The sequence below is a fragment of the Petaurus breviceps genome, unplaced genomic scaffold (genome assembly GCF_028583685.1).
Source record: "Petaurus breviceps papuanus isolate PSGF00001 unplaced genomic scaffold, PetGlider_PUasm1.0 227, whole genome shotgun sequence".
In the NCBI taxonomy this organism is placed as follows: Eukaryota; Metazoa; Chordata; class Mammalia; order Diprotodontia; family Petauridae; genus Petaurus; species Petaurus breviceps.
In genome coordinates, this window is record NW_027185896.1 from 872,382 (window position 1) to 885,521 (window position 13,140).

General features: G+C 38.3%; 1 protein-coding gene across 16 annotated transcripts in view; it reads left to right on the forward strand.

Moving 5' to 3' along the window:
• TNS3 (tensin 3) overlaps positions 1-13,140 on the forward strand; it is a 427,559-nt gene that overhangs the window by 376,990 nt on the left and 37,429 nt on the right. For all 16 annotated transcript variants that reach the window (XM_069095442.1, XM_069095438.1, XM_069095436.1 and 13 more), the window contains 2 exons: positions 10,570-10,741; positions 12,405-13,048. In XM_069095442.1, coding sequence (XP_068951543.1) covers positions 10,570-10,741; positions 12,405-13,048 — 816 coding nt within the window. The remainder of the gene's footprint in view (positions 1-10,569; positions 10,742-12,404; positions 13,049-13,140) is intronic.

Consider the following 13,140-nt stretch of genomic DNA (forward strand, 5'->3'; position numbering starts at 1 on the left):
GAGAGAGAGAGAGAGAGAGAGAGAGAGAGAGAGAGAGAGAGAGAGAGAGACATCTGGAACTCAAAGGGATATCAAATTGTAGTCAGTCCATATCACTTTATTTTACAAATGGAGAAATTATGACCCAGAATTTTTTAGTGATTTGCCCAAGGCAGTAAATATAACACATATTATTTGAACCCAAGACCTTTAAACCTAGAAGCACACTGTACTTTTTCATATTGCTTTCCTTTGTTCTTAGAGGTCATTCTGATGGAAAGCAAGGTCTACTGGAATGGGAGGTCCTACCAAGCTGTAAAGATTTCAGTCACTGGCCTGGTGATGGACTTCCATCAGAGGACCAGCCTACCTAAATCATCATTAAATTAGCCACAAGAACTCTTAAATACTCTTGACCAAGTTAGTGAGGAGTTTCTTTCCATGTTGGTGGGAGAAATGCCCACCTCACTAAAATAGAATAAAATTGCTCACTTTTATATAATGTTTTGCTTCAAGAAACCCTACAAAGCACAAATGGCACAAGAATTATTAGCTCCATTCTACAGATGAGAAAGCTGAGTCTCACTCAGAGAGATTAAAGTGACCTGTTCAGGGTAACATAATGAATAAGTATGTAGGGCAGGATTCCAATCCACTTTTTCTTATTCCGGATCTTCTTTCCATTATGTGTTGCTTTATTTTAGGCTGTTGTGGGTATGTAAATGATGAGGGTAAGAGGTTAGATAGTTTTAAAATTCACCTTACTATTGAGTCCTATATGAAGCTTGTTACTTAATGATAGGGACATAGAATTTTAGGGCTTTAAATAGAATTTAGTTCAACCTGCCTTTTAACAGATGAGGAGCCAGGGTACAGAAAGGTTTAATGATATACCCCAAATCAAAGAAAGAGAATTGATAGCAAAGAGGCAACTATAGAACCTGGGTTCCCTGATATTTAGGCTAGTGGTCCTTCTGCTATATTATACTGTCTCAGAACAAGGAATAACATATATTTAGAAACAATAATAATTATAGCATCAACATTGCAGGTGTTGCAGAGATACAGAGAAGGGCTTGTATTCAGAAAAAAGATAAGAAGAATAGGTTCTCCTGAGCTGACTCAGCTACTGGAATAGTCCAATATCGAGACAAACATATTGGAAGGTAGAACTCTCATTCAAGTGGGGATTGAAGTTTAGAAATAGAATATAGAAAATAGAAATTTCTAATAGAAAATAGCATAAATCACAATTGGCACAGACATTTCCTGCTCTAAGTTAATTCAGTTAAATTTAGAATGCATTTAGTAAGACCCTACTATTGGGCCAGGAGGATACTAAGCCATCTCTTCCCTTAGGGAACTGAGCAGAAAGAATATGTATGCAGATAAACATATGCCCAAAAAGTACAAACTAATTTTGGACTGGGGCAGGGCATTAACGACTGGGAAAATCAAGAAAGGGACTCATGTAGTAATTGGGGGGAAAATAGTATATATTCGGAGCTTCGTGGTATAGCATTGCCCTTGAGGTCTAGACTACCTTATAATTGAAACTGATTTATAATTAGGTCCTTTCAATAAAGGCTATGCAGTATAGTGGGGTTGGAAGCAAAAGACCTAGATTTCAATTTTTTTCTCTGATATGTGACAGTGGGCAAATGATTTATATTCTCTGAGTTTCGTTTTTCTTTTCTATAAAATGAGAGCATTGCCATATGTGATCTTTATCAGTCCTTCTAACTCTAAATCCTTTTGCCCCTTGTATAGGCAATTCTGAGAAATGGTGTGGTATAGTGGGAAAGAGACATCAGACCTTGAAGCCAGAAAGACTTAGGGTCATAGCCTCCTCACTACATAGCCTCTGACTATATGACCATGAATTGGCAAGACTAGATAAGCTAATAAGACTAAGCCTACGGTATTAGATACAGAAAAGGATGGTAACCTGTATTGGTGGAGTGAGCTTCCAGACTTGGGAGTTCCCAATAACAGTGAAAGGACAGGTCTTTTTCCTATCCCTGTATCTTGCCTAGGGCAGCTAGGTGGTACAGTGGATAGAGTGTCAGTCCTAGAATCAGGAAGATTCATCTTCTTAGTTCAAATCTGGCTTTAGACATTTATTAGCTGTGTGTTCCAGGGCAAGCCACCACTCTAATACCTTTGCCAAGAAAACCCCAAAAGGGGCCATGAATAATTGGACAAGACTGAAAACAACAAAATAACAACAGGTATCTTACATATGCTTTTTTGGTATATATGTTGCTTCCCTCTCAGTTCCTTTTGGATTGTTGCCCTTTTTTTTTTCTTTGTATCTCTCCAGGCTAGTCCAATGTCTTTTCCATAATAAGCCCTCAAATGCTGGTGAAATGTTTGTTGAGTTGAATTGAAGGCACATCACATTTCCTACTGGCCCCCAATTTATGCTGATTTCTGGGTGTTCAGTAAATGGTAGTATAGCAAGATTCTAGTTTACCTCTATTTTTTAACAATCTTGAATCCTGGCTTCCTTTAAGTCCCAACCAAAATCCCACTTTCTGCAAGAAGTCTTAATTCTTTTACCTTAATGTTAGTGCTCTTCCACCCCCCACCCAAGATGGTCTCCAGTCTATCTTTCATATAGCTTGTTTGTACATAGTTGTTTGCCATTTGTCTACTCCAATAGACTATGAGCTTTGCTTTTTTTTTTTTTTTGGAGGGCAGTTGGGGTAAAGTGACTTGCCCAAAGTCACAAGGCTAGTAAATGTGTCAAGTGTCTGAGGCAGGATTTGAATTCAGGTCCTCCTGACTCCAGGGCCAATGCTCTATTCACTGTGCCACCTAGTGCCCAACTATGAGCTTTTCAAGGGCAGGGACTAATTTTTTTTAACCTTTCTTTGGATCGTCTGAACTTAATGAATGTTTATGGACTGAATCCACATGTTTGTGATTCCTCTTTTAAGAAAAAAAAAGAGGCAGATAGAAAGCAATTTAAAATCTTCCCACAAAATTTCACACAGTTAAGTTGGTTGAAAATTTAAAAAAAAATAGATCTTTTGGAAAAGCTCTTTCAGCCTTGGCCCGGGCAAAGATAGTGAGGGAAGCAGGAACAGAGAAATGGCTGTAATAGAAATTCCTGAGATTCCCAGGTGTGGGAGGGAGAGATGAAACCCTTCTTGATTATCTCCACATGGCAGTTACTGGGCTGGGGGCAGAACTACATGGGAGGGGAGAGAGCACTGCTAAGGGACTTCAGAATTGCTTGATGAATACTGAGGAACATTGTGCTTTCCTCGGTCAGAGTTGGAGAAAAGTCTGTGAATGCCACTGCAACAACAGCAAAGGAGAAAGGAAAATAACCACTTGTGTGTAATGCGGCTTTGTAGTGAGGAGGCAAAAAACCCAACCCAGCTAACTATCTGTTAAAGGGCCCAAGATCTTATCCAATCTACCCAGCCTGAACAGAGTACAAATTATTCTGAGGAGAGCATCTCGTTAAGGTCTTTAATCCTTCCTATGGGATGGAAACCAGCCCAAAATAATAGATCCTGTAGACCTAAGAGACTGTTTAGGAAGAGTAAGAGAAAACCAGAGCCACAGGATAAATTAGGGTGTGCATGGAAAGCACTTGAAATATATTAATTCAGGGTGTCTTTTTTCCCATTGCTTAATTACCCAGGGGCACCAAAAAAGATAAATGGTGGAAAGAACTTTCATGTGGAAAGTATATTCATTGCTCCCTCTTCCTTCTCTACAGACCAGTTCTCCAAATATATCAACCCTGGAATATCAAATGGCTTTTACCTCCCCTGGTAGACTTCACCATCAAAGACTCAGATATCTTGTGACCTTTTAAACTCATAAAACTGGATTATCACCAAAAACATTTGATCTCCATGTATATCTGCCATTACTGTAGTCACCGTGAGTTAGGAAAAGTTTTATTTTCCTTAAAACAACAATGAACTAAATAGGTTGTCAGTGAACATTTCTTGAATGCTATTGCTGTTTTGTTTGCCATTTGTATTTATTAAAGAGGGAAAAATTAAAAGCAAGAAAATCCTTGATGATGTAGTGGAAACAAATAGGAGACAGTTATATATTGCCTGTTTTTCCATCCTGTCTCTGGTACTAGTAGTGTGAGCAAATCTCTTTACTTCCTCAAACCCTTTTTCTGGAAAATGAGGATCAAAGAATTAGTACAACCAGACCCAGAAGAGATATTACATGGGATGTATTTTATGGGACAAAAGGCTCTTTACAAAGGCGTCCTCATTACTCACAAGTTTACAGAAAATTAGGAGTTTAATCCTCTCCCTAGTGTTTCAGCTATCTGTTGTCATGACCCATTTAGCTTCATTATTTCTCCCCGATTTTGAGTCCTTGTTTTCCAAACTGTGTGCCAAAACTGTTGCTGAAGCATTCCAAGAATTCTTAATCCCTGGAGCAATGACCCCCAGGAAGTCTACATTGAAGAAATGAATGTGACAGTTACTATGTTGTTCTGAATTATATAATATGAATAGAATTACTTTTTTTCATTTCTGCCTATGAAAAACATACTTCACTAGTTCAGTATTCTGTATCACGAAACCAAGACTTAAATTTGTGAACTAATGTGATATATAGTTGTTACCTTTTAATTACTTTCTCTCGGTGCCTAAAGGAACAGGAGCCCAGGAGGTCATAGGGCCACAGCTTTAGAGCTGGAAGAGATCTACTCAATAATTTAGTCCAACCCCCACTGCCTTGTTTTTGCATCTGAGGAAACTGAGACTCAGAAAGAGTGAAGTAACTTTCCCAAGCCAAAGATTACTCATGTAGTAAGTGACTAACCTGGGATATTAAATAGATGCTATTATAGTTTCATCCCAGGGGAACGGCAGCTCTGAACCATGATTCTATAGACAAATTTCATTCCTACATTTAAAGGGTTAAGATCAGAGAATAGTAATGGGGATAATCTCAGACAAAAAAGAATAGAACAGCGCCACCATAATCATAATAGCCCACATTTATATAGGGCTTATGGGTTTACAGAGCTACTCAGGGTTGCTAATTGAATTTATAAACAAAGCCATATTTTTAGGGGAAGTGCTTTCCCTGCTATTTCTGGGACAAGTCCTGTGATAACAGGAACAAACTAGAACTTGGATTTAGCTTCTGCATATCCTCATTCTTTAATAAACAATATTCATTTCAGGATTCAAGGCTCTTTCAGTCTTTAAATCTTATCGTGACATTTTCTAAACCCTCCCCCCTCCCCCATTGCTTTTTAAATTGATAACTTTTTTAAGAAAAAAATTTACCCCTTGCCCCAGGAGTATTCCTTTATGACAAAGAATTTAAAAAGAAGAAAAAAATAGAAGAGAAAAAAAAATCATCAAAACCAATCAATACATTGCCCAAAATCTGATATTATATGCAGTATTCTACACCTGTAGACCACACCACCACCCCCTCTGCAAAGTCTTCTTTTAACTTCATCGATTGGGTCAAATTTGTTCATTGTAAATTTGCCACATTCATTTTTGATTGTTCTTTGGTAGCTGTTTTTGCACGCTATTTTCCTGGCTCTTCTTGCTTCGCTGTGCATCATTTTATAGAAGTCTGTTTTCTCATGCTTTTCTGTATTTGCCATTTTAGTTGTCCCTAGTTTACCCCTTCCTGGTTTAGATATTAGGATTTCATTCGTTTCATCAAAGGAGTTTGATAGGATGCTTTCTTTACCAGTTTTTGAAAATAATTTGTATACTATAGATATTAATTTTTCTTTAAAAGTTTAACCAAATCTAAACTAGATTTTAGTAGTGGAGGTAAGTAGTATTTGGTAAGTAGTATTCATCTTGACATTTACCCCCCTGTACCCACTCCTAAGGGTCTTTCTATTATATAATCTGTAATAGAATATTCCTGTTGAATATATTTTATCTACAGGACAGATAAAGTTGGTTTACTAAGATCCTGACATATTATAAGCAGTGCTTACCATATTTTAGTAATTTCCAGTGGTATTGTCTAGCTATTCACCTCTTGATTTTGGTGGGAGCAGTGTTAATAGCAAAAGAATAACCATTGGAGTGGCTAGGTGGCACAGTGAATAGAGCACTGGCCCTAGAATCAGGAGGACCTGGGTTCGGATCCAGCCTCAGACACTTAACACAAAAAAACTAGCTGTGTGACCTTGGGCAAGTCACTGAACCCCAATCGCCCTACAAAAAAAATTTTATTAACCCTGACCAAGTAGGTCAATTGAATAGCTCACATTTCTCTATTACATTATGGTCTACAAAACACTTTCAAAATATCCTGTAAGGAAGATAAATTGATTGTTCCCATTTTGCAGGTTATGTAAGCAGTCCTTGTTAGGGTAAGTGATTAATATATCCTCATACAACTAGTTAAGTGGTAACACTTGTGCATTTGACTTCACAGAGTTGTTCTAGGGAAAGTGCTTCATAACCATAGTATAAGTACTCTATAAATGTAAACTATAATAATAAATAACAAATAAATAACAACCTAGTAATGTAACAGTTTAGCCATTCGTGCAAGTGTTTAAAGCAAGTAGGTATATCTTGTGACAAGAGAACATCGGTAGCCTGAGAACAAATCTTCGTTTTGACCTGAGAAGAAGCTAGTCCCATAAAAGTTCATGTTAATAGGTATTTTTCACCTTGGTGCTTTAGATAAGATATGAAACTGTAAGTTTTATACTGTTGTACATCCCTGATTCTTTTTATAGAAGAGTGCATTTATTTTGCATTTTCTTTATTTGTTTTTCTTTCTAGTTCTGTAATTTCACAAGGGAGGGGGGAAGAGCAGCATGTGTTTCTCAGATGGGAAACTTTCTCTACCTAAGCAGATCAGGAACTTTTATCCTTAGAGAATTGCCTGAGCAGGAAGAGATTCAATGAACTGTCTGGTCCTACTGTCTAGATGTATTACAGTTGAGGCTGGAACCTGGACCATCCATACTATGAGACAGGCACTCTACTTTACTTCCCCCATGCATTGTAATCATCAGGGTGACCTGACTGGTTTAAGGGAACTGGGCTTCAGTGATTCGACTTCCCACTACTAAGCATTCCTTCCTCCTTTTGTACTTATCAGTTCAAATCCTATTTCTGCCTCAGCTTGCTATGGACTTTAAATAAATTATAATTGCTGTTGGTGTCTTTGCTATTTAAGGAATCTGTGTAACCTGCATCCAAACCCTTGATATAGACATAAGGCTCTAACAAGACGTTCTGTTAAATGTCCTTATGCTGGGGTGCTGTCTGATCCAATATCCTTGTCTCCTCATCTTTCTTTATAATTATTTTTGCAGTCCCTTTTACCTTTAGAGAAATAATAGATGATGTTGTATCACCTTCTACTGCCATAGTAGTGTTGTTGTCTTGTAGAGTGTATTTGGTTATTCTTTGTCCAGTCTGATTTCACATGTCTTGTGTTGTGAAGCTTTTTGTAATGTCTTAGCTTATTCACTGTTCACTAAGTTGCTACATTATTAATTTTATTCCTTTTCTATAAATAAAACAATCCTTCTGAAATGTTCTAGAGGGTCTGGAACTTCATAGATAAGGATATAACCTCCATTAGTAATTATGCCTACCTAGCCAATGCAGATCTCTTTCATACAGACCCCAAATTTTGCAAGTGGCATTAAGGAAAGGGCTAGCAGCCTTTCTCATGTTCAGTTAGCATTACATGGATACAGTTGGAGAGCAAATGCTATCCATCAGTTGTCCATTTTACTGGATGACCCATTTTTTTCATTCCCACATTTCTTTGATGTTGTCCTTTAAACTGTTTTCCCTATGTACTTCCTTGAGACTAATGTGCTGTGGCCTAGTTATATTCATGATGAACCTACCCATTGCCCTCAACTTAAGTACTTTGGAAATTGTAGTGTTCCAACAGAACAAAAACATGACTTTATCAATGCACAGGAGAAATTAGAACATTTATTATTCACTAACATCAGATAATATAATGAACTCTCGTTATGTAATGACATAGGGTTTTTTTCTTATTACATTATCATATTTATCTCATGCTTTATATGAAAATATTTCCTATAGTGAAAAAAGAAGATAGTCATACATTTTGAAGGTCAAGTAATAATGGTACCCATGTGCAAAAAGGTATCCATGTTTGAAAGTGTATCATTTCTTAACCTCTCAGTTTGATAGCTCTATGATTTACTTTTAAACGGTCTTCATTTTTCCTTGATGACTGAGCAGCTTTCAGAGATGAGTGCTTAATGGTATACATTCCATTCAAATTATACAAAACTGGGTAGTTTTAGAAACTACTTGACTTAATGATCATGTCATTAAAACTTTTCTTTGCTATAATTGTTATTTTCATAAACTTAGAAAAGATACTGCTCTATATACTTAAAACATTCAATACTAATTGGATGTAAATTTTTTGAAATTGGAAGTCTGTACACTTTAATCCTCAACTCATTTGTGGGGAGACAGAGTAATATAATAGAAGACATATGAAGTATGGAGTCAGAGGACACTGGTTTCATTTCTTGGCTTTACCTTCTACAACCTATGTTAGTTTTAGCAAGTCATTCAGTTTTTTTTTTCCTTTTTGGAGGGGGGAATGCAGTGCATTTGGGGTTAAGTGACTTGCCCAAGGTCACATGGCTAGTAAGTGTTAAAGTGTCTGAGGTGGAATTTGAACTCAGGTCCTCCTGACTTCAGGGCCAGTACTCTATTCACTTCACCACCTAGCCACCCCTAGTGATTCAATTTCTATGGACTTCAGTCTCCCTATCTGTAAAGTCAGAATCAAACTAGAGGGCTTACATGATCCCTTTGAGGTTTTTCACCTGAAAGCCTACTGAAATTTGACAGTAGAAATGTGCATTTCCAAGAATTACCAAATTCTTGAGCCCATGTTTCCTTTAGCCAAATAACATTCAGATGGAATGATATGTCTTTGAACTGGCAAAGGATGACTGTGTTTATCATAGCACTCATTTTCTGTAGTACAAAATGTAGCCGTCTTCTAAGACTCAGAAAAAAGTTGTTCTTTAAGAAAAATGAAATGGATAAGAATAGGTATTGGACAAAAATCAGATTTGTTGTTGTTTAGCTGTCTTTCAGTCTTGCCTGACGCTTTGTGACCTTATTTGGGGGTTTGGAGGAGGGGCAAAGGTACAGGAGTTTTTTTGGGATTTGGGTTTTTTGGGGGGAGGGGCAAAGATACAGGGGTGATTTGCCATTTCCTTCTCCAGCTCATTTTACAGATGAGGAAACCAAGGCAAACAGAGTTAAGTGACTTGCCCAGGGTCATATGACTAGGAAGTGTCTGAGAGTGGATTTGAAATTAGGTCTTCCTAATTTCAGGCTTGTCACTCTATTCCACTATGCTACCTAGCTGCCCATAAAAATCAGATTAGAGATATCAGAAAAAGGGGTACAATATATCTTCAGGCCTCTTTCAGAAAGAGGTCTCTTGCTAGTCATCATCTATCTGGCTTCAGTAAAATGAAATCTGAATCTTCACTGTAATTTTGCTTAGATAGAGATTTTTTTTGAGTTCATATTTAGAAATAAACTGCTGCCAATGTTTCTGACACTTCATTTTGTAAATTGAGAGATCTGCTTAAGCTACTCAAATAGTAGAAATCAAATTTAATTTCTTTAATAATCCCACCCAAGAAGCAGCTTGAAAAGAAGCCAGATGAATCAGTGACACTATGTATTCATATTTTTCTCTTGTCTACAGAGTAGGGCATGCAAGAAGAGGAGAAAGATAGGAGAAGGAGATATTTCTATAGAACAGAGAAACCTAAGTTTAGATTTCAGCTTCAAGGTTTACTAGTTAGGTGTGACACTGGGAAATTTCCCATTGAATCTGAGAGTTGCAAGGGATCTCTTGGCCTAGTGAGGCCACACTTTACCAAGAATTCCCTCTGTATTATCTCCCCAAAGTGGTCATTAGACCTCTGGCTAAAGACCTCCAGTGTCTTGCCCAAGGTTGCTCATTGTACATTTCTATCACTCTCTTGGTTAGGAACTTGTTCTTTTGTTTTGTTTTCCTATCAAATGTTCTAGATGTGCCTCTGGACCCTTTCCACTAATTTACTCTTAGTTCTTATTTCTGGGGCTAAGATGAACAAGACTTGTCTTTCCCCATGACAGGTCTTTCAGTAATTTGACCTCTCTAATCTTCACTTTGCTCATCAAAACATCAGTTGTAAAGTGCAATGCAAATGTGAGTTATCTGCTGAAATCTTAGGAGACAAAAGTGAATGAGGCACATACCTGGAAATAGAGTTGAAGGTCAACATAAGCAGTTTTCTTTATGCTTTTGAAATCAAACAAATCTGGAGACAAGGCAGACGACTGAGGATTTTTTATTTCACTTAACCTTATATAAATGACCAGATGAACAAGGAGCACCTCTTTCCATGTAGCATGTTTTAATTGGCTGGTGCATCTGTGGTCTTCATAAAACTGCCAGAATGTCAGGTATTTCATTTAAAAGGAGTTATGATTTCTGAAAGTACAGACTATTTATTAGAGATTTTCCTAACAACTTTGACTAAAGTCTATTTGTGTTTGGGGTATTTTTTCTTCCTTGTAGAACCTCGGAGTTACACTGAAGGCCTAAATCACTCAGTGGTGATGTCAGACAGCCCAATTGGAACAAACCCTGCTCTGTTTCGGTCTGAGAGGCCAACAACTCCTTCTTGTCAACGGACCTTTCCATCTGCCTGTACAGCTTCAAGCAATAGCCCCCTCCAGAGAGGAGAGAGGTAGGCAGAACTTGCTGGCAAATATCACTTATTCCCCTTAAAGAAATGGGCTTTGAGTCAGGAAAGAGGAATTCATTTTCAAATTGGATTCCAGTTGCCTCTGCTTTTCTCTGAATGTATTCATGAGCTAAATAAATATTGCATTTTTAAGTAAACAACCTTTATCTCAGAAGACTTTGTTATCACTCATATTATTATATGATACTTCATTACTAAAATCTGTTACTGAAATAATAATAATGAATTTGGGGAAATTAGTGCTGGGGTGCCACTTTGACCAAGACTTGGAAGCTCTTAGTTAAAATATCATGCTATGGGGGCTATAGGCATGGGGTCAATCCCCACATCGACCATTTGTCTCCATTATCTTCCATGACCCACACACTCCACTGATCACAAAGCAGGAGCCCAAATTAGTACAACTACCTTGTGCCAGTAGAGAGACCTCTTGCCCTGGTGAGGATGAATAGAGTAAAAAGATTGCAAGGGTAGAGATCAGGAAATTTGGGCTTTATCCTGACCACCACTAAATGAATAACCCTGGTGGCTCAGCGAGTAAGAGCACCGGCTCCAGTGTCAGCATGACCTGGGGATCAAGTCTGGGCTCAGATACTTAGCACCACACCCAGAAATAACTGGCTGTGTAACCTTGAGCAAGTTACTTAACCCCGATTGCTTAAAAAAAAAAATAAATGAATGAATGAATGACCCCGGGCAAGAGAGGGATGACACAGAAAACTATGTCTCAGTTTTTTTTTTAATGTGTCAAATGGAGTTATTTACTGCCCAACTTAGCTCAGAGAGTGGTGGTAAGAATAGCATGAGGTTATATTCATTCACTAAATGAGTCAACAAATACACAGTAATAACCTGTGCAATTAGCACTAAAAAAAGAAATAAATGTGGAATAAAAAAATGAACATGAGGTGATCTCCTCCCTTCCCCCATCCAGCCTCCAAGAATTTAAAGTCTCAAAGCAGAAAAAGGAACTGTACAAAAATCAGCATGATACATAGCATTTTACTAGGGTTTAATAACAGGAGATAATGGGAATTTAAAGAAAGGTTACCTTCTGGATATGAGAATTAAGGAATACGTCTCAGAGAAAGCCCAAAGGCAACAGAAATGATCAAGGGAAGTCATTCTTGGCCGAAGGAATGGTCTGAGCAAAGTCTGGACCAGGAAAGCTTGGGCATGTCTGAGAAGCCATAAGTTTGCCTGGAGCACAAGGTATGTGAAGGTACACTGGGACATAAGTGTGGGAAGGTAAGCATTGACCATGTTATAGATAAAATTAAGTGCCAGGCTAAGGCATCTGAGCTTTATTCAGTTGATGATGATAGAGTCTTTGAAGGATTTGTATTAGGGAAATAATATTAGAGTGCAGTTTAAGGAAGATTATGAGGAAAATCTGAGCACTTATATTTGTTCAAAAATAGACTAGACTGCCTTAAGAGGTGGTAGGGTCACCTTCCTTAGAAGCTGGTTGTCTGAGTATGTTACAATGAGGATTTAACTTTGGCTTATGAGTTGAACTAGTTGGCCACTGAGATTCCTTCTAACACTCAGATTCTGTCCGTTCCTTTTTGTACTGCATGTGGTGCTGCCACATTTTCTTAATTTTACCGGTTCTTTTCTTTTCTTTTCTTTTCTTTTCAAATAGTCCTTCCACAGCAGAGCACCAATGGCTAGAGAGCAGTCCCAAATCTACTCTTTCACCACAGCTGTCAGTGATGGGGAGCAGCCGACCCACAGGCTTCCTTGTGGGTTCAGAGTTTTCCAGTCCAGTACCAGATTCTTCACTCTTGTCTCATTTCCCACCTTCGGAGATGCAGGTTTCTAATCTAAACAATCATGAAAACTCAGCCGCAGAACAGTCCCAAGAAATTCTGGGCAACCCAAGTGGCCGGGCCTTCCTAAACTTTGGTGTGCCTAGCATTGGCAATAGCCTCCAGCCCGATGAAAAACCAGGGACCTTACTGACTAATTCCAATGGAGCATCTAAACCGCCAATTGCCCCACTGGCGGGAGTTGTTGACAATGGCTTCCTGCCCCATAATTTTCTCACAGTGGCCCCTGGACACAGCAGTCAGCACAGTCCAGTCCTGCAGCATGCAGGCTTATCCCTGCATTCACAACCACCCCTTCCAGAGAAGAAGAGGACATCTGAAGGAGACCGCTCCTTTGGTTCCGTCTCTCCATCTTCCAGTGGCTTCTCCAGCCCCCATAGCGGGAGTACAATCAGCATCCCTTTCCCAAATGTCCTTCCAGACTTTTCTAAAGTTTTAGGCACCTCCCCCTTACCAGGTAGGTGATATTGTTTTGTATCAAATAATTTAATGAGTAATCTCTGCACATTGAATATGACTTAGTCTCCAGAGTTGAGTTTTTAATTAGCT